The sequence below is a fragment of the Diuraphis noxia genome, unplaced genomic scaffold, assembly GCF_037042655.1.
Source record: "Diuraphis noxia isolate RWA-SAM2 unplaced genomic scaffold, SU_Dnox_SAM2 contig0001, whole genome shotgun sequence".
Lineage (NCBI taxonomy): Eukaryota > Metazoa > Arthropoda > Insecta > Hemiptera > Aphididae > Diuraphis > Diuraphis noxia.
Window position 1 is genome coordinate 54,679,267 of NW_028301711.1, and position 23,895 is coordinate 54,703,161.

The 23,895-nt window shown below is 31.0% G+C and overlaps 2 protein-coding genes and 1 pseudogene across 2 annotated transcripts in view; 2 read left to right on the plus strand and 1 right to left on the minus strand.

Moving 5' to 3' along the window:
- Positions 1-792: 792 nt before the first annotated feature.
- LOC149060930 (uncharacterized) lies at positions 793-1,221 on the plus strand (annotated as a pseudogene).
- A 7,489-nt stretch (positions 1,222-8,710) lies between these two features.
- LOC149060931 (uncharacterized) lies at positions 8,711-9,214 on the plus strand. The gene has a single exon (XM_089230778.1). It carries the CDS (start codon positions 8,711-8,713, stop codon positions 9,212-9,214), a length of 504 nt encoding a protein of 167 aa, XP_089086904.1.
- Positions 9,215-14,183: 4,969 nt separating this feature from the next.
- LOC107161306 (uncharacterized) overlaps positions 14,184-23,895 on the minus strand; it is a 112,501-nt gene continuing 102,789 nt past the window's right edge. The window contains exon 5 of the mRNA XM_015507663.2: positions 14,184-14,891. Coding sequence (XP_015363149.1) covers positions 14,873-14,891 — 19 coding nt within the window. The 3' untranslated portion in view covers positions 14,184-14,872. The remainder of the gene's footprint in view (positions 14,892-23,895) is intronic.

Here is a 23,895-nt window from a genome sequence, read left to right on the forward strand (position 1 = left end):
ACCAGGATATCCAAAATATTTTAACTACTTGGAAGCAAACAAATAATTCAAAATCTTGGTCCGAGGGCTTGTAAAATTAATGAACAACAGAGCGTTTCACGGTGGGATAAAAAGGTCACTATATCAAGCAAGGTTTGAGAATGATATCAAAATTGGATTGACAATGTCTATTCTTCCACCAGAAACTATAAACAATGTATCAGAAGAAGATTTAGAAAACGTATTGCAAAATATTGGGACAAAAGGTGAAGAAAGAAATTCTGTCGATGATAATCCGGGTAAATAGTAAAAATAATAAATAGCTTATAATAAAATATTTATATAAAACATTTTTTTTTTTTTTGTAACATGAAGAAATACATAAAATGTGTGTCTTGTGGAAGTAATTTTCAAACAGAATTAATCAAAGGTGCCAATAAACAATATACTTGTAATTTGTGGAAAAAGCAAAAATTTATTTTCAAAATTAATCTTGACCATAATTATGATTATTTTAATTATGTTATTATAACATTATTACTTATTGTTTTATAGTATTATACCCAAAAATACTATATTTCTTTGATGTGCCCAAAAAAAAAAAAAATTAAATATTAAATTCAAAATCACTTTATATTGTCCTAAATACATAAATATGTGTTAGATTATATACGTGCACTAATTGGCTCCATAACGTCACACGGCTATTTGTCAATTCTCATTATCTGATATTATATTTTTAATATTTGTATAACTTTTCAGAGCATGGTAAAATCCAAGAGCATAAAAGTGCTACAACATCAAGCTGAAAAAATGAAGTTTAGATCAATTAATGAGTTCCCATCTGCCAGCATCGGTGATCGATTCGAGTCATAATAACCATACCAGATGTAGATATAGGTAGAGGAGATCCGCGGAATATTCTATTTGCAGTAGTATCAAAAAAATATGAAGAATTCTATGAACTAGGTAACAAAAATGGAACAATATTAGAACAACATTATACTAGATCTCAGTTTGATATTTGTCCCGAGCCATTCATTGAAGTAAACGAGGTGTCGAGGTGTGAAATATAAAAAAATCTTTACGAGAAATGGCAAAAAATATGTCATTGTTAGGTGGTCAGGGCTATCAACGTTGTGCATGTAATCCAATTGCAAAACAAATAAATGCAAATGTAAAGTATCAGGCATTTTATGCAATTCTAAATGTCATCAAAGTTTACCTTGTTTAAATAAATAATAAAACAAATGTTATCTAATAAATAGAATTAATAAAATCTAATAACATATTATATTAAAATATATAATATTTCATATTTAATGAAAATAAATTCAATGTAGGTACTTTAATATTTAATTGTTAAAGTATATTAATTAATTATATTGAAATAAATATATATTATGAATGTTTTAATAATATTTTACATTAGCCATAACAAGAAGGCTTGTGTTACTGTAGCCAGCTAATGTACACATAATCCATTTCCTAAAAGTTTTTATTCACGGCTAAAGTCCAAAATTGGCTAATGTCTAGATTATACGGATAATGTGCATATTATCCAATTTCGAACTTTAGCCGTAACATATTTATATATATATTTACTACTTTAATTAGGTGTATTAAATTGTTTTTATTATAACAATCGATGTTTAGTATGTCAATATAACTTACTTATTGCAGTGTGAAGTTTATAATTTAAATTAATAATCGATGTGCATATTAAAAAATCAATCATGGAAAAATTATTTCACTATACCATTCAAACATATATACTTATAAGAGGTTAGGTTACACCCTCAAATATTTATTATAGGTGCTCATAACTTATTTAAAAATTAAAATATCGTAAAATACAGAACGAATTAACTTATTTGTTAAACTAACTTAAATTCTAACTAAAAGTCTAAAAACAGACATTATTAAAGAAATTATATAAGTCTCTTACCGCAGGGCGAATGTGATGTTATTTCAGCGGGTTTTTTCCTGTATTTGAGTTTTTTTTTCTTAAGAACTTCTCAACAACTACGCATGAACATTTGCAAAAAAAAAAAAAGCTAAGTAGTTCAAAGGTTGGGTGGGTGGGGAAACGGTGAGACATATATAGGTAAAAATGCCGTTGGCGGATTACTGGATCGGTATATTACAATATTAAAACATAATAATATGACAGCTAGCACACACGAAAGACTGTATACATGACGTAGAACGGAAAAAGAGATTAATATTATTAAAATAGTATGATATAGCGATCCTGTCGACTTGTCGCTTTCGAAGTTTCACGGCGTACATTATTATAATAATACAACCGCCTACACACGTCGCATAGGCGCCAGCCGTAGTATACGAATTATTATGATTCTGCGGTGCTATAGTTTCACGGCGACTGACACAAATTAACGATACTGTACAATATGAGGTACCCATATGAGTCACGTATACCCCCGGGGGTTGTGCCACCACACCCACTGAAGTCCATTTTGCAAGTAAAATAATATATAAAAATGAAAAATAATACCTTTATATATACCTACATTATACGTGTAGGTACAAACGCTGGAGATAAATCACCATATTCGAAAAGTGGTTCGATAGATTTATTCCAAGTACGGGTGGAGATGTAATGTAATATAAAATAAGTATATAAGTTTATTGCCTAGTTATAATTTATTAAGTGGTTGAACATAAGCAACCGATATTGATATTGTTTTCTGAAAAAAACATACTTATCGCTGAAATGATCTGAAGGACAATATTATTATATAATAACATATGACATGTTGGTTCACACGCTTAATTTAATAAAGTAAAAATACTGCAACGATGAATAAAGTGAAGAGACTATACAATCAAATCGTTCAAAGGTCTATTTGCTATCATAAAAAAGAATGTTCCTGGCTCTGAAAATTGAATCCAAATAAGAAAAACAGTAGGTATACAGTGGGTTTTCATTAAATTTGTTTTTTCGTGATAATAAATCTAAACCGCTTGAAAAAATGGTGTTCGGTATACTAATACCATGGAAGATTTTTCAAAAACGTTTTATTTTTATTCACCTAAGAGTTATGCTCATTGAAAAATCTCTTTTTACGCTACTTCATCCATCAACGTTAAGTTGATTCCAAAATACTGAAGTATTTTTATTCTTACAATCCAAAGTTCTAATAAATAGTTAGTTAGAAGATTGTTGCTTAGTTTTTGACTCCATGTCAATAAGAAAGCAATATATTTGGGAGCCTAACAAAGTAAAATATTCATTGTAATTTTGAATTTGGTGATACAAATCATTTTAATAAATATCTAGTTGTTTTTTTTTTTTTAAATAAAATATACAGCAGTATTTTATGCAAATTTTTGTACTCTGCAATAAAAATATTTTATAAGTAAAAATTAAAATTGAGAGCTTAACGTGATGTGATGGAGCTTCAACCAATATTCAATGCTTTAAAAATTAGGATGCAATTTTGATGTAAATAGCTTAAATTTCGAATTCACAGTAGTAAATTCTTTAGAAGTATTTGTAATATTTGATGCATATGCCATATGCTAAAATTAGCAATATCTACTTTAGCTGATAAAGGAAAAATGAAGTCTGAAAGTGATGGTGATATCAAATTGAAATGAATCACTTATTTAAATAACTTTCAAAATAGTGTTTGATTTAAATTTTCTAATAAATTGACATCTCAACATATTAATTTTAAAAATAGCATCATGAAAGTCAAGTATGGCTGTTTATATAACTATAAGCAGTAGTGTCGCTGATGTAATATAATACTTTAAAAAAAAGTAAGACACAGTCTCAAAACAATGAACCAATTGCTTATTTTATGAAACAGGTTGGTCGTTTATTTAATATCAGGTTTTTAATTAGATTTCAAAAAAACCTATTTGGTAACTGTGAAAACATTAATACAATTATTGAAGTTTAATTTGAAGAAACTTCTAACTATATTAAAATTTAAAAAATATAAGATTTACCAATTATTTTAAGTGATAGACAAATATTTACCTAAGGTTTTATTATTAATAGGGAAAATAAATTAAATGTAGCATACCAATTATACTTAAGAGAACGCTATACTCGCATATGTGTTGTCTCCGTCTAACAAATGTAAAACGTTACGAAAATTGTTTTGCGCAGTAAAGAACCACTCAAGCTGTAATCTAAGCGGAGCAACCAAATTTTCACACTATAAAGAGGAGAATATTTACAATGCAACGTTGTTTTTATTTATTCGATATCAGAACTAAAAAAAAGTTATTAAAGTTTGGAAATCTCAAAAATAATGAATTCTTAAACAATAAGAACATTTTTCGTATTTGCGATATCAAAAAAATAAAAACAACGTTTCATTGTAAATATTCTCCTCTTTATTGTGTGAAAATTTGGTTGTTTAGTTTGGATTACAGCATGAGTGGTTCTTTCCCGCACAAAACAGTTTTCGCAATGTTTAACATTTGTAAGAAGGAATCAACACATTAGCGTCCTCTTAATAAATCCAAAATCACATTAAAATTTTACAATACAATACTAATACAATTCTCAATATCACATAGAATTTTTTTTTGGTTCTATAAGAGCTAAATATGGCTCTATTTCAGTGTGATTTAAAAATACCGTAGGACAGTAACTTAATATTTATTAAAATTATTAATGCTGAAAATGAAAATTGTTCAACTTAAATTTGCCTGGAGGTAATATATTAAATTTACGTCCAGAAAAACGTTATCTTAGTAGTAAAACAAAAAATCCAGAAAATAATGGACTTAAGCAATTTCTGACCATCTTGATGATAGTAATTTAACTTATTCTGTTAAAATCATTTATATTTATATTTACTGCACTCAATAAATTTATCATTACATACAAAAAATGATTCTGAGCTAAAATGAACTGACTGTTAGCGGTCAGTTTGTATTACTTAAATTCAGTACGTCACATGCATGGTTATCTAGATTGAGTAGACCACGATAACATGGTTTAATAATAAGTTGACGTGGTATTTTTGTCAAAAAATTACTTATAATAATTGTTACCTGTTTTCCTAAACTCATATGGTTAAACATACTTTTACCTTTTAAAACTATTTTTATTATGTAACAAAAAGTATAACTAAATGTTACTTAGGACTCTCCGTCGGTTGTCAGTACCACTGTCCAACACTATTTCTAAATTTTTTTACGAAGGTGGAAACTAAAAGCAATCACCACTCCTCAGTGACACCTGCACTGACACCAATACCACAATTATTTTACATAGGTATTATCAACAGTTTTTGTTATATTAAAATTGTAGTTTCAGCAAAGATCTGTTACATAAATATGTACTCCCACATTTGATATTGCATAACACTATATACTTATTCAAACACAATACCCAACATGATTAAATTAAAATGTTCAAATTTCCTGGTTAATCGAGTTCGTTAGAACAATCAAACGTCAAACGTTGCGACAATTTACAAAAAAAACTCAATAGATTTATATACTTTCATCACGAGATATTTATATATATAAATTATGTATTATAATGATTAAATGTCCGTTTTATTAAATATCTGGTTTGCGTGAGGCACGGTCGACGGCTAGACAGCTAATTCTGTTATATCTGACTGAAAACTATGCTGCGAATCTGCGATGTATATTACAATATACCTATAATATATTATATGATATAGTGGATTGTACTTACTATTATGTATGGAAGTAATAATATTTTTATATTATTATATCCATATTATATATCATCATTATATGCATATATAGTATGTGCCCTAAGGGCACAATATTTCATGAAAAAATAAAAAAACTGTAATACACTCCTACGTTCAAGCAATGTGTTGTCCGGTTATTATTATTATATTTTTTTAAAATACTATAAAAAGCGTTATTACGAAAAACATTCTTATTTTCAATTATAAATGAACGAATTTAATTATATACGCACGGAAAACAGCATTCTTAAAGTACACTCGATCGTAGACTTGCAAACAAAGTTTTGTCAATTACTCATAAATACTAAAAATAAAAAAATAGCTCTATAAGAGAAGATGCTAGTTTCATGCAGTAGTGTCACTGGATACCAAGGTTACTATGTAAGTGCAAGAGAAAATTAAAATGTAAAACAAACAAAAGCACTTATCAATTAACGTGAGGGAAGTTCAATTCAAAATTCTACTACAGTTGATTATGTCTTAAAAAAAAAATAATTAATACTTAATTATTATATTTTATATAGTGCACTAATGGTATAATGTAAATAATGATTAATTTTAATAAGTTATGTACTTAATTGATCGACAGTCAATGGTGTTGTATATTTCTACAGAAATAAAATCCGATCAGTCTAAGCATAAAACATGTATAAAGGTTTAATTCAGAATTTCAGTATTTTTTTAAATTTAAAATTGATTTTTTGTTGGAACACAATTTTGTATTGTATCAAATGTGATTACATATACACGACGAACATAATATGTAAATGATACTGGAGAGAGCTATCAATTAATAGTAAGTTAATACTCATAAACCTGCAGCATATGACTAAATGCGTAATACTAATTGCCTAACAATTACTCCTTTTAAAAGATAAGTTTGGTAGGTATTTAGTGGATCGATAAATGATTTGGTTTTACGATCCACAATATGTATTTATTTTTTACTTATTTTTTTTTTTTTAGCTATTTTAACCTTTTGGTTAGTTTTATATTTGATTTTGTTTCTCTATTATTCAAAATGAATAATCGTAAAGATTTGATATTTTCTATAAATATTTTTACTAAAACATGATATGATTTTCAAAATGTTTTGACTTTTTTGTGGTATTTATAATCATTTTAAATACAAAGTTTTTCATATATTGACTAATAGAATCATAACCGATAAACCGTGCTTAATTTAGATCGTTTGGCAAACACCAATCAGCAGTGAATCAGCAATCAGACTTAGCAAACCGATAATTTTATAGTTCAGTCAACTGCCATGGGTATAACGAAAATAAACGCGGAGAAAATGATTGGATGTCAATATATTATTTTAGAAAAGTATGAACACCAATTTGTATTGATGTCTCGCGGTTGAATTATGTTGGATCCTATCGAGTCTTTTTTTTTAAATCAGGGGCTAGGATTCTAGGAATGATAATTATCCATTTTTAGGATTAGGAGCATTTCATATTTTTCAACTATCCAGTAGGTCAGGGTTCAGGAACCTTTTAATAGGAAAGAGCCATTTTTTTAAAAAAGTTACTAAACTATGATACCCAAAGAGCCGCACAGGTTGTTCGGTCCAGGAATCAAATAATCTTTTCGTTTTTACTCGTAGGTATATAAAATTCATATTTTACGGTTCTCGATAGGTATTATATTGATGCATTTTTCAAAGAGGTACAGATACAGATTACATGTTAAAAAACCTGAGGTTCTCGACCTCTGTAGTAGGTACTTGCATACGCAGAAAACTAACTCATGCTTTTTTTGAACAGTTAAACGGTCTAACCTATTTCTGCAGGTTCATGCCGTTTATTTAGTTGGCAATATTTTTTTAGTTATTTTGACTTCACAAATAAATACGATTTGATTCGATTTATTCAAGACTATAAGGTAGGTGCCTATACACATGTACCAGGACTCAGTAGGAACGGACATAATACTCGTGAAATCGTGACATGTTATGTTTTTTTCTTGAGCCTCATCACAATTGCATTGTAATCAGGTGTGATATAACAAATTATATTGTCAATGTTATTTTTATTGATTGTAGATACGAATTTATAATATAATATTGTACCTAATAAATAATCTGCAATTATGTACCTAATGGCGATATGAAAATATGCGAGAAAGTGACATAATAAGTAATAACCTATAGACGTACATATAAGTTATAACTGGTTGAAATATTATAAATAACTCATGTACGAGTTATACCTACCTACCTCGTATTGACGTATTGTTGTGGGTAAAAAAAAAAACGAATACCCGAGGAGACCGACCGTTGAGTAAATCCTTCGACGAGTTCTATGTCCATATACTATTGCATAATATTATTATCGTTGGTACCGATGGATGTGACAGCGACGCGTTAAACAGACCGACACAACTATTCGCGACCATTTGGGACTTGGGTATGCATTACCATAATAAATAATAAATAAAATATTGATACGTACTTAATCCATGTACGGATCAGTATATATTAGTATATATTATTATTACCTGATTAATAACAAATAAAAAAAACTCACAACTACTACGTAGGTATATCACTACATTATATAATTTATATTAGGTATAGTACCGGTTGTGTGAAAATGATAAGTGAATGAAAAAATATTTTAGGTGAAGCGCGAGCCCTGTGTAACACAGGTAACTTGTAAAATTCTTTTACATCAACAATTTTGAAAAATTAGGATATTTAAACGAAAAATGATAGTTTTAGTTATTTTGTCTGTAATTCAAAAAATATAAATCGTAATAGTACTTAAACATTTTCATTAGGTATTACGTATATTTTTACTGTCTACAATACTTTCACAATATTTTTTAGATTTATCTTAAACATTTAGATATATCACGAATTTATGTATATATTCATGCACTGCATTACACTATAATACGTCTTCAATGACTTGTCAATAGTTTGCTGTAATAACACAATAATGTAATATTTTGATAAAATATTAAAATAATTACTTAAACACGAACATCCTATCGGTCCTCCATGGGTAATGGAACTATACTTCAACATCGATCTCTCACAACATATCAAACGCGAAATCATGGACAATAGATTTAGAAATCTGACATATTCAATATTGGAAGACTACCAGGATCACACAAAATTTTATACCGATGGATCTAAAACTGAAACAGAAGTAGGGGCATCGGTATACTACAACAATGTAATAAAAATGATCAAACTCCCTGATTTCTGCTTCATTTTCACATCTGAAGCTCTTGCGATCTCACACGCACTTGAGATAGTTAAACAACAAAAGATAGACCAAGCACTAATACTAAGTGACTCTCTTAGCGCTCTAAACAGCATCTTAAATATAAAACAACCTAACACTATATCTAGAATAATCCAAAATCAGATCTCTCTACTAAATATTAATAATCAAATCATTACGCTGCTCTGGATCCCCAGCCACGTTGGAATACCAGGCAACGAGACGGCAGACATCTATGCCAAAAGAGCCATAACTTCTCCTGATGCCATCTCTGTCTAAACATGTTCTCTGAGTGACATCAAGGGCGTCATACAGGCCCTGACACTGGAAAAGTGGCAACATCGTTGGGCTTCTTCACAAACAAAACTAAATGAAATTAAACTCTCCATTAACCCTTGGCCAACTTACCTTACCAAAAGACGTCATGAAGTAGTAATCAATAGACTAAGAATTGGACATACATTGGCTTAAAAAAAAAAAAAAATTAAAATAATTGATTAATAAGAAATCATATAATGCAATGTTTATGTTAAAAATTAAGGCGTATATCAATTGCGCCGAAATTACCTTTTTACTTGTAAAAATCTATTTATTGCGCCGCGTATCGACTCCACCGACATTTTTTACATATTGGTTCCGACGGACGCTGAATATCAATCCGCTGAATATTTGTAAATTAAAAATTTGCATTCGTAACAAAATAAGTTCAAGTAGAATATATGAAATATATGAGCAATATAGATTCTCTTGTACAAAACTGGCTTTAAACCACCATTTTGTTTTTATCATACCTATATATTTTTCTTATATTATTATTTACGACAATTATTGATAATCGTTTATGTTATACATGAAATGAACTGTATTTTTTATTATTTTGAATAGTATATTATGTAAATCTATTTAAAAATATGAGATATTTGAGTTCTATTGTTTTATTATTTTAATAAATATTGTTCTTTTTTAGATGACAATGTTTGAATTGATTTTTATCATTTATAAATGATTATACAATATATTGTATAATAAACAGTTAGCGGAATCAATATAAATAATTATTTGACAGAATCGATAGCTGGTGGAATTGATATTAAAACGGCGGATAAAAAAAATAGTCCAACTACCCGTATGAGCAACAGAAAAGTAAATTACCAATTAAGTAAAACATAATAATAATTAAAGATAAAATATTTTTAAAAACAGAAGTTCACCATCTCCGTTTAAAATCGTTTTTCAAATATAATGAATAATGATTATTATTATTGAGTTTTGATTGAATTACGGTGACATACTCAATGACTATAAGTAGATACTTTTTATGCAGCTGAGAGACTTCCATATAGTTTTGTATTATTTTAATATTTTCATAGGTTAGTTAGGTGTATGTTATGAATCAAAGTTGTCTTATGAGCAAAATCTTGTTTTTCTTTTTCAAAGGCAATAAGTCACTGACAATTTTGACGATGAAAAAAGCAATATTAATTTCGCGTAACTAAATTAAAAATAATATCATATATTTTATGATTATATTTTCATTATGACGATGAAGCAGTAGAACTATAAGTACCTACCTTATATCTTATACATATACTCGTATAGTGTTCATCGAACAGCGCCGAATGATATCTGAAATGAATTGATCGACCACACGAAAAAAGTCTGCTCAACCGAATGTAATATAAATTTCCGTTATTAGTTCAGCAATGGTCCATGATTACCAAATAATATAGGTAGGCATTCAACTTTAAAAGTTTCAAGTTAAAATGGAGAAAAATATTAACTTGATTCTGTTACAAAAAATCAACAAATTTTTTTTTATTACTACCCAAGTCACTCAATAATGATTATGCACATTTCAACTTCTTTAAACCATTTTGTTTTCACTACCAATATCCCACTATTCCTTTTTAATGCACGAAATAGTGACTTATGAAGTTATATTATATATGTTTGTGTCTAATAAGTTATTAAATTAAAAAATAATATTATTTTTACTTTTAGTTAAGCCACGGTCTACCGAAGACAAAACAAATTTATTTAATTTAAACCAATAAAAACTGAAGAAAAATAAGTTATGAAAATAGTAAGCAATCATTCTAGCCAATAGTTGTTTATTTTATACAAAATTACTAACTATGTTCTGTTAAAAAATGAATTTTTTAGCTAGTTAATTTATGCTATTATCAATATTGTGTTGTTTTCGATACAACGGAGGGAGATGCAGTAAAAAAAAGTTCCAGGTAGATTCACAAACAAAAACATTGTGTTGTACATTAGTATATACATACCTGTCTACTATGCACGGGATTCAGTATATTGTTATTCACAATAATTCTATTATTGTATTATTATAATATTATGCGCATAGTGATTTGATGTTTTGGTCGAAATATCACATTGTGTCACGGATTCGTCATTGTTTCGTATTATGTATACGTCATAATGTACGATGACAATATGAGAACAAATAAAGTGAGAAAGAACTAGTGAGGAACACATATTATACACGTAACATGATAATATTATTATGTTGTTTACCGAAAACAATAACATGAATTTTCGGTGTGTACATGTAATATTATAATATGTGTATAGTGTAGTAATTACAGACGAGGATTTTGGTTTTAGTGCGGTGATGTTTATCGGGATTTTATTTATTGCGTGTTACACTTCCTGTTATCCGTATAATATATTTTACGGGTAGGCAATGTATATATATTTTTTACATTTAACGGTGACCGGCCAAAACCGCTGCAGTCCAATGCATAATGATGAATACCAGATAATGAATCGTCACCGAGTTAAACCTCAGCTATTGCGCATCCGGTGGACTGCCATACAAAGGTGGTCGAGGCGATGCTGTTTTCACGAATACAATTTATTATATTTACCTAGGTATAAGGGCGAGTAGGACTGATATTTAAGAAGTTTCCCTGAGTGCGTACCGAAATCAACCACTTTTTTTTTATTGATCTAAAGCCCGGTGACAAGGCCATTAGTTACACATGGCCTATGTTGGGTGTGGGGTGGTACGGTTGGGGTTATTTTTGTGTATTGGGTTTGTAGGTTTTATAAGTGGGTAGGGTTGTAACACGTGTTTGTGTATGTGTGGCAAGGATATGTCGCTAAAAATCCCGGGTGGTCACCCATCCGGAAGCTAGCCACTGCGGCCGGTACCTACACTCAGTGCGTTTCCGCAAATTGAGCGTACGACCACACCTCACCAAGCCACAATCAACCTCTTATTTAATGTTCCAAGTGCGTCCGGAATAAGAAGGTATCATCTATAAGTATGTCTCAAGAAAAAAGGTCTTACTTTGACGTAGCCCAAGTGCACCCTGTCATCTAATTCCCAGCCTTCTTTCTTCCGTTCCCCCAGGCTTAATATTTTCTTAGATTTTCCCCTCATTAAAGCTTTTAAACTTTTTTTTTGCAAAACTACTCTTAAATTGTTAAATACAAATAACAATAATAATACCTATATATACCTATTTATATATTTAGTGATAAGACAAACAAAAAAGATATGTTATTTTACTTATTTAATGAATAAAAAAATTGTAATAGAAAAATTAAGTTATTCGATATTTTTTTCGCGTACTTGGGTGAGAAACCACTGATGTAGTTACCTATAAGGTGAACCATGATAAGATGAAATTGCTTAAATTCCAAAATTATTTGCTAATTATATCTATTTAATTATTTTAGTTTCCTGGAGTTTCCGCTTAACGGCTTAGCAAGGCAGAATATTATGTCTCCAGCAAGTATATTATGTTACAATTATAAAGTACATTGTTGTACCACTTACCAACAGATCGGTCTAATACTGTCCATAATATTGTAAAAATCGGCTTGTAAGTAATATGTGTTTTCGATAAGTACTCACTACCCATTCTGATTATTTTAAAATCATATTTTGACTGGGTCGCATAAAGTATGCGCTTGCAATCTCGCCGATTTAGACCTATAGGTTCAGCACTGAGTGTGTGTAAATACTGAATAGGTGTTGTATAAAAACACTTCAAATATACTATATATACTCACATAGATGTAATTTCAATCTAAAATCTGAGGATGCTTAAGCTCTGAATTTTCTGAACATTTATAACCATGAGGCAATCGTAAAATAACATTTTTATTATACATGCTGTTTTTAGTTTTTTTTTTTTAATTTGTAATCAGAGGTTTTGATAAAAATTTGAGCTGCTAATACCTCTTACACTCCCTAATCGTGTGAATCTATCACACTTTATATTATACAGATATTTTATTGTATGATATATACGTGAGATGGATTTATAATAGGTCTTTAGTGTTCGACCAATCAACATAATAATATATAAGTGACGATATCGTAAAAATAACGCTTCACACTCAGTGGCGTATCTATGTATTTAAGCACAGGGATGTACTTAATTTTTCGGGCCCCTAATAAAGTTACAGTGGCTACTTGTTGATTAGGCCGATTAGGGGCTCATATGCCCCATTTATAAAACACAGCTAAAAGACCCTGGTGCAATGTACCTCCTGCACTCCCTATAAGTACGCCACTGTTCACACTAATTCACTAACATTTAACCTCTTATAGCGTCTGTATCGTAGGCATATTTCGCGGTAACGACAGCCTCCAATAAATGACACTTTTAATATTGTACACAATTTAATCTAATCTTCTAATCAGTTTTTTTTTTTTTAATTCAGTTTAATTCATTAAATCTAAGTCAGTCTCACATAATATGTAATATTTTTAACGAAAAAAAATTAAAAAAGGAAATATGAAACAAGCGTGAAAATGTTATAGAATTCTTCGTAACAATAGCAGTGATCATTGGTTGAAATAACTTCAATTTATTGTGATTCTGACGGAGCTGAATAGGTGGAAATGCTAATTTAAACATCATGGAATTCCGTGATTATACCTATTACCAACTAACATATTCATATGTTTATGTATAACACTGCAATATTACAGATGGCCATAATCAAACCAATTTACTGCAGCATTAAGCCCATAATAGACTAGAATATTGGTTTAGTAATTAGTGCCAAATAAAAATTGAACTTAATTTTGAATAAATAAAATTAATCTGTGGGTTATCTTGTGGCCTAATGCAGTCCCTACAATACAGACGCATAATTATACAATATATGAGATAAGGACAAGAAGCAGGATAGTTTGAGGATAACGGATGAGAGTTTACGATATAGGCTGTGATGGATACGATAAATAATAACACGTGCAACGAAATAATTGTTTAAAAATTCTATTACCTATGATTTTTTTCTAGTGTCTAAATATATGCTCAATATAACACTTTTTCCAATATATACAAGTTTAACTATATCATATTATATAATTTTATGGAAGGTTCCAAAGTACATCATTATACAATGTGTAATTACATTTTTTTTTTTTCACAATGTTGTTCATTATTATATTGTTTGCATATTACATATATTCGGAAAAATAATAATAGTAATAATAATAATAATAATAATAATACACAAATCCAATATATACAAAAGAATATATCGATAATATAATAATAATAATAATAATAATAATAATAAAATAATAATAATAATAATTATATATGCAGTAGAAATAAAACTGTAAATAAAATAATTTGTTGTTAAAAATAATTTTTGGGTTTTGCAGAGAAACACGCGACGGGTATCGTCTTGCGATAAGTTATATACATACAACATAATATTATAGTGTTTCGCACAAACCGGAAAGGAGAAAAAAACTTAAAAACACTGAATATATAATATAATATATCACCAGTTAAATTATATTTGAGTTTAATATATATACATATAAATATATATATATATATATATATATACATATATTATGTGTATATATATATATTTATTATATATAGGTAAACAACAGTAAAAATTCTACGATTGTCGACTTATTTCCATTTTTTGTTAGACGGCTGGCCATACCCTGAAACAAAAAAAAAACTTCCGTTGAGAACTTAGGGCATAAGCAATCCTTAAGACATTATAATACTTTAATATAATATATTATTGGCAGTCATTTTTATGTCGAAACAATTAAAAAATGAGAACATGGGGGTCGCCGCGTCCGCGCCTAGGTACATGTGTTTCCTCCCCCCACACTATTTTGTGATTCTCGCAAAGTGTTTCCGAGACTCGAGTGCCTTTGTCGTCCGTTTTGTACGCGTTTAGAAACAATAAAAACAAAAGGCGGAGGTTATAATCGAAAAAAAAGTAGGGGTCGTTTTCCGCGGCCCATAGCTCGATCATGCCGGACAGGTCCTCCAATTGGTCCCGTGTGCAGGATATATTACAATGCAATAAGTTATACCACGGTATATTGTCATACCGCATATACCATAAAGCAATGCCACTCTGACAGCTGATAGAATTTTGGGGCTGTGCGCGGACATGACATTTTCATCATGTAATACATAAGATTTCAAAATGTACCGAACTTTAAATTGTATTTTAGTTATTATAATTAATACGCTTGAATGTTTTGAACGAAATACACAAGAATAGAAACCTTTAAATTTTATATTATACCATGGATAATATAATAATTGTTCACTGGAACAACGATATGATCTACCCAGATAGAGTTGAGCCAGGCTGAACTTTTGGAAAACACAGACATTACCCATTTAAAAAGTTTAGAGAAAAATATTGCTAGTGATAAAATGTATTGTATTTTTTGTTGATGCGTTAACCGTCGAAGACCATATTTTAATAACCGCTATTGGTCTCTCTATCTCTTCGAATACCTACACATTATCCATGGGCCATCCATTTCTTTATTGTAAATCTACGATATTAACCACAGTTCAATGAAAACGTTTGTCAGACAATTTAAATCGATAATCCCTGTAAGCTATAACCACTCCGTTAACGCATAACCAAAAATATAATATATTATGATAGTCAAATAATAAATTTTATAACATTATTATATTGTGTTCACATTTTATTATTATAATTTTTTTTTTTTGATTTACAGTATAATATTCTTGTTTCTGCAATATTATATAGGTGCCGACTAAGTCGTAGCCCGCAGCAGGTATTTGCATATTATTATTGTTGCAGATCGCTTATATTATGCAAATTCGGAGAGCGCACGATCTCAAGCGGCAGCGGAGAAATCTACAGATATCACAAGAATTGTGCGAGGATCAAATAAGCGACCAACATAATATGATTAGGTACTATACAGATTATTACAGAAAGAGTTCGACTTTTGTCGTAGTAATTTTTCGTCTAGAACCGACAACGATAGGCGAATGGAACTCTCAACTCGGTTGTTTACTGTAGTTATATAATAATAATAGGGTCGCAAGAATAATGTCGGCTGTCGACATTTTAGAAACGTTTGTCAGAATAGAACCAGAAGATTGTCCTGGCAAAAAAGACCAGTTAAAATCGTTTTGAAACCGAAGGCTTGTATAATATTATACTTGGTCAGGTTAGATTAAAACTGTTCGGTTAACATCATCAATATATTCGATTTAAAAAAAGTGGATATTACATGCGAACATTCGGTTCCAGTTTCATTTCCACCCCCCCCCCTCCGGCACACATAAACTGTAAAATATTTACCACTCATATTATGTATACGTTGGTAGCTCGCGGTCAATAAAATACATCAGATATTTGTCCAAGTAGAGTCTGCTTAACCATAGGTACCTACCTATAACTTTTGATTTCACTTTTTTTCCACACACGTTAATTATATTGACGGATTAATCAAGTCGGACAACCACAAATCGGCAGGCTAGCGGCCTGAACTATACACTGAATAATATAAGCTGGAATAGGTAGTCTGACCTATTTTTCAATAGTTCGATAGTAGAATTTAAAAATATTTATTTAAAAAATATTACTCTATAATGATAAAATTACATACACAGCGCTCATAGAGATCGCAATAACGATATAATATAACTGGCACGCGATGTTAATCCGAAATATTAAAATATTATGTCGTTTTCTAAAGTGCAACGACCAAACGACATAATTTTGATCGCAACATAGGCGTATCATAAAAATTTTATAAACGAGTAATCGACGTCGGAGATGATCACTGTGACCATAACCATAGTACTATTATAAACGTAACAGCACACATTATAAGTTATAACTATCCTATTTAACCTAAATCTCTCTATATATATATAGCACAAACGGCTAATCGTTAATCGCTTTGGAATATAATATTATATCGTTGACCGTTAATCCACTATGGGCCTAGGGCTCAGTATAAATAAAAACCATTGGAAACCACTGGATGTCATTCTTTAATGAGGAAAATATAACATTCATAAATAATATATTTTTGTTGACGAGTAACCATGACACCGAAAACAAAAAAATCTTGTAGGTACCCAGCCCAAAAACATTCATCTACGCTAATGCAAAAGATTTTATTTTATTCATAATGACTATTGTTGTACATTTTATCCTTTTCGATTCTCGATTTTATTGTAAGTTGCGCAAATGTATTGAATATCGATTAGTATTTATCAAAATATGTTTTTACGACGTACGATATTCCATTCCAAGAACGTTTCGGTTCTCAATAATTATCAGGATTCCGCGCCAACTAAATTTAACCACAACCATATATTATATTATTCGTTACCGACAATAATATTGAACTATTGTACATGAAGATGGTTCGACCGAAAACTTTATTAGTCTATATTATTATATTTCTTTTTTTTTCTGGAAATCTGTTTTGAGAAATTCCAGAAATCACGCCTCCCATATACGTCATCTACTTCGGAGAATGTTTATCTATATGGCAGAGCTCGACTGAAAAATATGATAATATTATATTATACGGACGAGATCTCGGAATCGATGTTACTCATTATTTCTAGATTTCTAGATTACTCTATAACATCATGTATTTCTCGGAATCCGACGACGGATCGAAAATAAAACCGAACATAAGGTTTTCGTGTTTGCTATTCGTATCAAACGTTGTTAAAAGACCCGTTCAGTCGTTGGGCGATGATGAGTTTAATTTTCGTTATTTTAGTATACATTGTTGTGTTGTTGTTCATTCGATTTCCAAAAGATTTCCATTGATCAAAACGCGGAGGCCGACAAACGGTGCAACGTGATATTATTATGGTATAATAATTTACTAATCGCATTGACCTTTCGGGGCGATTTCCGTAGACCTTTTTTCCTCTTTATAAGTACTAAGTAGTAACGGCCGGGAACCGAACACGTTTCGAGATAAAATCCAACTAAGGATCATCCAATTTTTTTGACGGATCGTTTTAGAATTAGATTAGAATTCCTTCCATCATCACGATTCCGTTCTGTTCCGCTGTTGCAGGGAAAACGTAACCATGTTTATACGTGTTATACCTTATATGAATAATAATGAAATTACCTAACCTAATTAATGATTAAATATTATACGGCAGCTGCTGTAGTTGACCGCATTGTTGCTGATATCATGGAAATCTACTGCCGTTTTCCAGGCGTGCAATGTTTAATATTTATCTCGTCGACATTCACCTTCCATAGGTATATAATATAATTAGATCGCACGAAGTGTAAAAATTGCCTGCGTTTTGCAGGTATGGTGACCAACTCCAATCAAATTTGCATATTATATGCGTAGGATAAAGCAGCGATCGCCAACCTATAGTGTCCACCTCGTGGACCACGAAATCCATGATTCCAAAATTCTACGGACCACTATAATATATATAGTGCATAGTATAACGGATTCTGTTTTCTTGTTGTTTTTGCGTATAATATCCGAGGTAACAATATTAATAATAATAATAATAACAACAACATAATATCACGGCCACAAATATATAATATGTAACAATTTATTACATCACATATAGCTGCGGGTAAGTCGCGGAATCGGCGATGAGACCAACGGAACAACGTTGGGCGTGTGCCGGGCGGGGTGAAAAATTGATATACAGTAGAGTCCCGCTAATCCGGTCATCGCTAATCCGGACATCCGGATAATCCGGACAATTTATGTTTCGTATTTAGTACTCATGTAAAATATCACGGAGTTTTTCAAGTCTTAATACATAATATGTACATACATAATAAAAATAATAATGTTACCTAATGTAAAATTGTAAATCAATAAATTTTGAATTCGTATAAATACATGAGGTGTTTTTTGACAATATATTTATTGTGTTATTATTTATAGTGTTTATTAATGAGTAAGTTAAAAAAAAACGTCATTCCGTTTAATCCGGATTTTCGATAATCCGGAGAGAGTCCGGTCCCATCTAGTCCGGATTAGCGGGACTCTACTGTAATAATGTTTATACAATCATTTTAATGTGAGAAAGACGTAGGTACATGATATAAAATCAACGGAAAAACCGCGTTTTCAAACCTGCAGTGCGCGCACGTACCCGTGACGTTACGATGTACACTGCACGACATTTTATTATTATTATATTATTCCGTGATTGATAAAATAAAAAACGAAACGATCGCGCGATCGTGTGTGTGTGTGCGCATGTGTGTGTTGACATGCCGAGATTGCATGGTACGGTATAACTTTATAATGTATAATACATTACTATTATAATATTATATACGCAGTGGGCCGCGAGGCACACACAACGTTGTCCCATTGGTTTTATCGCCTACTCCGCGACTTACCCGCAGCTATGTTATGTGTGCGTATAATGCGTTCTGCAGACGTGTGTTATACATATTTACGACCACTAAAATCACGTACGTACATAAATGTATACACCACCTGTATATGTTGTACGATTATGTTATCAACCGCGTCGTAACCGATATGGAAATCAAACCGTTTTTAGACGAATTAAATATTCGTTATACATATTATATAAATGCATCGAATAAACGACAATAATATTATAATGAAATGTACGTATATACGTCGGTACGTAAATTTTTTGTCAGGAACCGTAAAAAACCACTAAATAATATATTATGCGGCTGCATTGCTGCAATAATAAAGGGATTGATTTTATCGGTTTTACGAGGCGCGATATACCTAGTAACATGATAATATTATTATATTATTGCACAAACGTTGAATAATATACCTACACAAACGCGTATATAAATATACAATGCGTGTTCCTATTCCCAATATTATACTCAAAGTGACGAATGTGTCTAAAGTTGTGAAGATCAGATGGAGTAAATCAGTCTCGGTAGCCGACTGTGGCGATGATATATATACCTACTTTGAAAAAAAAAATTCAATTTATTACGACGATAATTATTATTAATATTTATAAATTACACTACGACCTGTATAAATTACAGTAGATACGGAAATATACTATTGAAATTAATTTTACCGGTCACGTGGCAGAAGAAGTGTCTAATGATGACATCTGCGACAAATAATACCAATAAAATATTGGGAGACACTGCTACATAATATATTATAATATATATATTACGATTATCATGGTACAGCCGCCCAAAAGTTCTCGATCAAAATTGAATGCATAATACCTATATACAATACAATATTATAGGAGTTCAAAGCTTTTGAGAGCCCAACGTTTGAAATCGATACTCATTCCTTTCCTATCTACCTATAAGGTATACTCCACTCTGATCGACACTTGATGTGGACGCGTATATATATATATACATATTATTATTCTGCACCTAGCCTACGTATATTATATGGGTTAAATCACACCCGTGTGCGGCCACGTATAATGGAGATAATTGTCTGCATCTATCGTCTGTCGTAGGTATTATACGTATATATATATATATGTGTGTGTATAATGGACAGGTATACGCGGCGTGATGTATATTGTCTCTGTCCCATCGATTTTTTAGCTGGGAACGCTCTGCAGGCATATTATACAAAATCGGTTATACGGAACGATCGTTACGCTCACATTATATATACCTACGTGTAATGTATACATGTATAGGTTTAGATTATTGTTGTATTATTAATGTATTTACGAAACGAAAGAAAAAACCACCGTGTCCAATATACGACGGCGGCGGCTGCAGCGACATGACCACAATATACATTTTTCGGCGTTTAAGGGGCAAGATTCCACGTCACTGATTTTCGAAACGATGAAACACTGCACGACGACGAGATTAGGTATTTTTGACTTATAGATACGACTAGTTGCAGCTCGACGACATTATTTTAATTCCATAAATTATATATAATTCCAACGACGCGGTTACGAACAAAATATAGACAAACCGTTTTATCGCCATGGCCTATTTTACATCGGTACATGTATTTGCATTTTGCACACATTTTACGATATCATTTTAATGAAAATAAAATAAAATTTATAGGTATATTGTCAACCGATTCAATTTTGTTTCCGTTCTTACTAATTGCTACGACAACATAAAATGTAGTTATCCGTCCAAAAGTTCGGAATTAATATTATATTTTTACAATAAAGATATCAATCCGTCTTTGTTAGGCTATATTATATAGGATATCGATTTTGATCGACATATTATATATTACCATCATATACCATCACACTTTAATATCTATGAGTATACCTACATTGAATAATTTTCTCAATGCTAATATATTAAACGGTGTCGGTGGATAAATCAAAGTAAAGAGCACCATATTATTATATTATGCATAATTCCGAGAATGTGCATTGTGCATATATTTGTATTGTGCATTATATAATGATGCGGTCAATCGGTCTGTTTGTGTACAAAAATAACATTTTGATTCCTTTTACGGCGTTCTCGGAAAGATCAAAAATCATTAAAATATAAATCTCTTTTCTTAAATAAGTTAATCCCTTTTTAATCGCTGTAAATACAGTGCGGGTGACATTGAAACATATTTCGTCACGATCCAATCTAAATAAAGCGAAACACACGGGCGATTAAGTTTCACATGAAAAAACGGCATAAATCAGTAGATAAATACATCACGATGTATAAAATACAAAGACGTTAATAACTTTGTGGTGTCTGAGTTGTCGAAAAAAAAAATTTTTAAAATAATACGTGACTTTTTACGGACGGGACGCTGATCGGACGAATTAGATTTCTAAATAGGCATGTTCAGTGCACAGTGCACCGTTTCGTTGGAATTTTTGAGATGCATATATTATCAGCTTAGATCTAGTTCGACGATTAAAAAATAATATTATATTTTAGAAAAATAATATAAGATTATTACACACAAAACGGAAAGGTTAATAATTTACTCATTTAGAACCGAAAATGTCCTAGGTATGTGACATAATATTTTACAATAACTGATAGTTATAAAAAATAAACGATTTACCTCGAATGGAAAAATGATGCATTTAAGTAGTCAGTGCAGCGATTGTCTATCGATTTTTCGACTAAATCACATTTTTTACTTATGTATTTGTATACTATTTTTCGAACGAAATTAGATTTTTAATGAATTCTGTATAGACTTGAATCATTTAGAAACTTTTATCCGATTTACGGTCATAAGGTTCTAATAATACTATACAGAGGCAAAATAATGTTGTTGATTTTTTTTTACATCTCGTCGCCGATGACCATTAAAACTTTCATTTTTTGGCGGAGAGGGGGGAAAAGAGGGAATTACGTGTTAAGATACTTAAAAATTCAACTAATCGACATTCACACATACGGAAACGGTTCCGGAGCGTGTGAAGCGGTCCACTTGGACGACATAATAAACGTTGTATGATCCAAAAATGCATATATTACATTTGTATATTTTAATGACGGAAATTATTATTACACCGACGCGCGCGCACTTCGGTCGTCGAACGACTCTATATATTAACTGTATAAGACATTGCTATTACACATACCGCACAATATGGACCATAACATTATACAGATACGGTCGCGTATACTCGCGTGCGGCACGACGCAATTTAACCACAAATCGCCATTTACACGAACGACATTGTAAAACTATACACCGATTATATTACATAACAATAATATTAGCGTATAACATAAATAATAATAATAATATAGCCACGGGGTTTGTGTGACGAAAAACTGTGTGGGGATCGCGTCGTGGTGCAGAGAGAGTTATGCAATCACACCCGCACGTTCAAACGTTGTCACACGAAATTTTAAGCTTCCCGCGAACACGTTTATGGTTATAATAAAAAATAATAATAATATACGCGCTTATCGACGGTATACATCTGTAAGTTATATATTATAGAACCCGTCAGTGCCGAAGACAAGTTGTGGAAGGGAGCTACCCCACCCCCACCTTTCACATTGCCGCAAAAGTGTAATGTATACATAAATCTACATTCATCTTTTATATGTATATATAATTAAAAGTAGTAAAACAAAATACAATTTTTACATAATTTTTCGCGACGTATTATTTTATAACAATCTTTTGGACCAGTTTCTGGCGGTATGTAATATATTATGTACACGAAAAATAACGAACCATGTTTGCCGGCCATCGGTGCCAATGGTCTGTGTCGGTTATTTTCACATTGTTTGAGAAAAAAATATTTACATCCTACCAAATGAGTTATAAACCAAAGTCACAAACTATTAAGGAATAAGTAGGTGTATATACTTATATGGTTGCAGCATTACCAAAAGTAGAAAAATCAATTCACTGCCCACCCCCGCAAAAAAAAAAACAAACAAAAAATGTTCCGTCTAAGGCACTAGTTGTGCCAATGTATCAATGGATCGATGTGCAACGTCAATATATAATATTATTATTGTGAAGTATATAATATGTATTCGGTATATGCATATCATGACCGCGGCCATGTTTGGGATGAACCGTGTCGACAGAAAAACCGTCTAGTCATCTTCTGCTGCATAGCCACATAAATAATATCGATGATGATAATATATCATGTTGTAGGAGTGCGCAGTCGGCCAATGAATCGGTTTGAAAAAACATCCCGCCATCTATGGTTCTATAAACGCCCCGTGACTTGAGGAGA

Bases quoted from the DNA above. Each gene is read 5' to 3' on its own strand.
- LOC149060931 (XM_089230778.1), top strand. From the start codon at position 8,711: ATGGAACTATACTTCAACATCGATCTCTCACAACATATCAAACGCGAA.